General features: G+C 28.7%; 1 protein-coding gene across 1 annotated transcript; it reads left to right on the forward strand.

Annotated features, from left to right (window-relative positions):
• The first annotated feature begins 663 nt into the window (after positions 1–663).
• On the forward strand, positions 664–1,017 carry LOC116403821 (secreted RxLR effector protein 161-like). Its single transcript, XM_031885436.1, has one exon. It carries the CDS (start codon positions 664–666, stop codon positions 1,015–1,017), a length of 354 nt encoding a protein of 117 aa, XP_031741296.1.
• The last annotated feature ends 3,319 nt before the right edge of the window (positions 1,018–4,336 follow it).

Raw genomic sequence — 4,336 nt, forward strand, 5'->3', positions numbered from 1 at the left:
GATAGGTTTGTTGTAGATCTACACATTGATCGTGGTTTCTTGTCGAGTCAGTCTTTGGTGACAGATCGATAGACATCGTATAGATCTACATAGTGATTGCGGTTTCTTCTCAATCTAGCCTCCGATCCGTGTCTCCAGTCGTCATGAGTAGTAGATCTATGTTTGTCTCTTAATGGCATTCGAACTAAACCCTCTCTGTTTTAGATCTTCGACGAGGTCTCTAAAGTAAACTCCACTGGTTCTAAATCTATCAGTTTTCGTTCACATCCTTAATGTTCCGCTCTGCTCCGATCAGACTTGACCCTCGTTCGCTCGTCGCCGCGAAGCTTGAGTTCTCCGTCTATGTCTGTTCATCTGCCTATTGTGAAGAGTTTTTGTTTATCTTCACCTGCTCTGGTTTAATTCATTTGATCCGACGAAAAACTATGCTTAGTTTTTTGTCTTGCTCCGACTCTGCTTTCATTTTGACCCAACAAAACGCTCACAAACTCAAGGTTTGACCATGTTGATTTCTAGAATGAATCTCAAATGTTCATTTAACTCCTTTTGATGGTGTTCCCCTTGAAGATATGAGTTTATATCCCAACTTGTGTTGGCAGTCTTATCCACCTAACAGTGATTCGTCCAGACATCGCAAATGTTGTTCATATTGTTAGTTAGTTTATGGCTGCTCGTCGAACAATCCATTTTACTGTTGTTCTGCGCATTCTTCACTATGTCAAGGAAACGTTAGGGCATGGTCTTCAATGCTTTTCTGAATCTTCCCTTGTGTTATCTGGCTATTCTGATGTCGATTGGGCTGGGGATCCCATTGATCGACGATCTACCACAGGTTACTGTTTCTACTTAGGTTATTCTCTCATTTCATGGCGTAGTAAGAAACAAAGTGTTGTCTCACGTTCCAGTACTGAATCTGAATATCGCGCTCTTGTTGACGCTACCGCTGAACTACTATGGCTTTGTTGGCTCCTTGCTGATATGGGTGCCCCTCAACAGGGTCCCACCCTCCTCCATTGAGACAATCGTTGTGCCATTCACATTGCTCACAATGATGTCTTTCATGGGTGTACAAAGCACATTGAAAATGACTATTGTAGCCACCTATTTTTATCCTACCAATAATTTTCTCTAATACTAATATTAGTAATAATTGCTAATTATTTATTTATTTACTTTTAAAAAGGTAAAAAAAATAAAATAATAACATAATATCTTATAATACTTCATTTTTATCATTTTAAAAAACAAAAATAAATCAATTTGATTTTTAAAAATCTTTTAATATCATATTTGTACTATTTTAGGAAAAAAGAAATGAATTTGTTTTAAATAAAATCTTCTAACATCAATTTTGGGAAAAAAAAATCAATTTAAAAAAAAAGTATTTTAATATTCATTTGATGAATTAATTTATCTTTCACAAAATCTCAAAATATCTCATTTAATTTATTTTAGGAAAATGAAAATTTGTTTTATTAATATAATATCAAATTTTGATTTTATTCTTATTACTTTTTCCTAATTTGTGGTACACTCCGGGTCTATAAATAGGGACCATTGTCATTTGAAAAAAAAAAAGAAGAGAGTGTCTTAAACAAATAATTCTTTGGAGGAGAAAATTTTATTACAAAAAAACTTTCTATTAGAATCTCTACCATTTAGAAGAAAAAAAAACTTGTGCAAAAGTAGATATTTTTATTTATTTATTCTGGCTTCCTTTTACTTTCATTGTTATTATTTTTTTTAAAAAAATCTTAACCTTTTTCTTCTCCCTAAAAAATAGGAAAAATGAAAAGACATGAGACTTTTTTTTTTTTTATCTTTACTTTATTCTCTTTAAAAACATATATGTATATATAAGGAAAAGGAAATTTTCATTTACTTATTATTATTAATATTTTTTTATTTTTTATTAACATTTTTTTATAAAAATTTCTGTTTTTCTTCTTTTTTAACTTTATTACTGTTTTTTTTAACTTCTGTTTTCATTCTTTTTTAACTTTATTATTATACCTATGGTTTTCTATATATTTAAAACTTATTATTATTGATTTATTTATATAATTTGTATTTCTCCTCTAATTCTTCTTCCATTTATTTCTTTTGTTTCTTTATTTCTTCTTTCCTTTTTCATTATTTCTTTCTTTCTTTGTTTCATTTCTTTATTTCTTCTTTATTTTTATTTATTTATTTATTCATTTTCCATATATTCCGTTTCTATTTTCTTTTTACTTATTTTAAATTATTTTCATTGCATGCATGTAGTTTTAAACTTAAGAATATTTGTTGCACTTTCCAATGTTACCATGTTATTTTATATCAATTATTTTTTTTCTTCTTATATCGTATTTATTTTTACATTTTATCATTTTAAAAAAAATCCGACGATGGAATTAGAAATATCTGGGATTCCGTTATTTCTAAATTTTTGAGGTGAGGGAATCGGTTCTTTGGGAATCCAAGATCGATTCCCAATATTTTTAAAATATCAAATCTTATCTTACTTGCTTAATCCGTCGTGTGATATATTTGATTTCATTGTGCACTATTTCCTATTGACCTAAGTTTGAAATCTTTTCTTAAATTTTATTTTTTAACCGTTTAGAAATCTTTACTTTAAAACTATCCTTTTTAATTTTTTTAAAAAAGTTTAAAATATAAATATATATTTCATAAGTTTTCCCTAATCAACTTTTTTAATAACTCACTTCTATTTCGCTAAAAAAAATTTCTATGATGGAATCTAAGAAATTTGGGAGTCTGAATTCCTAGATATCTTAAGGTGAGGGATCACATCTTTGAAAGTCTGAGATTTGATCCCAAGAAAAAGTGAATTTAATCAATGTTTTAAAAAAAATCTTTATTCAAAGACTAACCTATTAAAAAATCTTTATTGGAGTAATGAGGGATGAAATAAGACATTGGTTTAAAAATAAATTAAAAAATATTTTCAATTCAAGATTTTAAATTGGCCATCGTTTTTCTAGATGGGTGTTGTGGGGTGCTAATACCTTCCCCACACACAAATGACTCCCGAACTCAATTCTATTTTTTGCAGGCCATTTTTTTAATTGTTTATTTTATTTCGGTGTCCAATCCTATTTTATTTTAAAACTAGCTCTTTTGAGGACGTCGGTCGCTTCGCGTCGTCTCAGGCACATGACGACAACTGTCACTTTGTCCGTCATCACCTCTCGAACAACACCCTCCTTTTATGCTCTGTTTCTACTATTAAACAACTCGCAGATATCTTCACCAAATCTTTACATCCTATTCGCTTCTGTCATTTACTTACCAAATTCAAGATCGCCACTCTACCACCATGAGTTTGAGGGAGAGTATTAATGTAAATCCTACTCTTTAGATTATATTTCATTCTTTCTTACCTAATTTTCTTACCTACTTTGTATTACTTACCTACATAGGCTATAGTTTCTCTATTTATACCTAATTGATGTTCATGTATTAAGTGTACAATATTCATCAATAAAAGAGTTCTTCACATTTACAATTACAAGTTTTATCGTTAGTTTTCCAATCCTAATTAAAATAGATTGTTAAAGTCAAAACAATTCTAGAATAGTTAAATTAAATCCGTCCTTTGATCTTTGACACATTCGTTTATGTTTTATCATCTTCCAAAAGGGTTCTGGTTGTGAAATATATAAAAGCATGATAGGGTTATATTTCTCCCATTCATCTTGCATTGTAATTTGTAACTTTTAATTTAGTCATTATAAATATTATAAAACAAGGCTGTGTGGAGTTCTATGTTAAAAAAGGGAGAGGGAATTTTCTAATTATTATTATTTCAATTATATTGGAAATTACCAAGTTTTTCACAAATGATCTGAAAATAAAGATTTGCAAACAACTATTTCAAACAATGTGAACATCTTCAGATTACATGCAATAAATGATTTGGTTAGGTATTATGTTATAATATTTTAACTATTTTCAAATATAACAATCAACTAAAATATTTACGAAATATAGCAAAGTATTACGGTGTAACTATTTACAATGGACAATAATTGACTAAGATATATAGACAACTATATATATGTTTATCACACTCAACTACTTATGTTATGATAGACACTCGATTTGTGTTAATGATAGACACATACTAGTCTACCTTAGTCTATCGTAGTAAAATTGTGATATTTTACTACATTGATACATACATATATATATACATAGATAGATACATATATACATTAATATATGTGTGTTTTTTTTCTTTTGAAGTTGTGTGAATTAAATTTTTTCCCATAATTTGTCTTGAAAATATAAAACTGTTATTTAAGTATATTTTGTTTAACAAAATCACTTA

Source organism: Cucumis sativus, chromosome 5 (genome assembly GCF_000004075.3).
Source record: "Cucumis sativus cultivar 9930 chromosome 5, Cucumber_9930_V3, whole genome shotgun sequence".
Lineage (NCBI taxonomy): Eukaryota > Viridiplantae > Streptophyta > Magnoliopsida > Cucurbitales > Cucurbitaceae > Cucumis > Cucumis sativus.

Coding starts and splice junctions, on each gene's coding strand:
- LOC116403821 (XM_031885436.1), top strand. CDS start 664: ATGGCTGCTCGTCGAACAATCCATTTTACTGTTGTTCTGCGCATTCTT.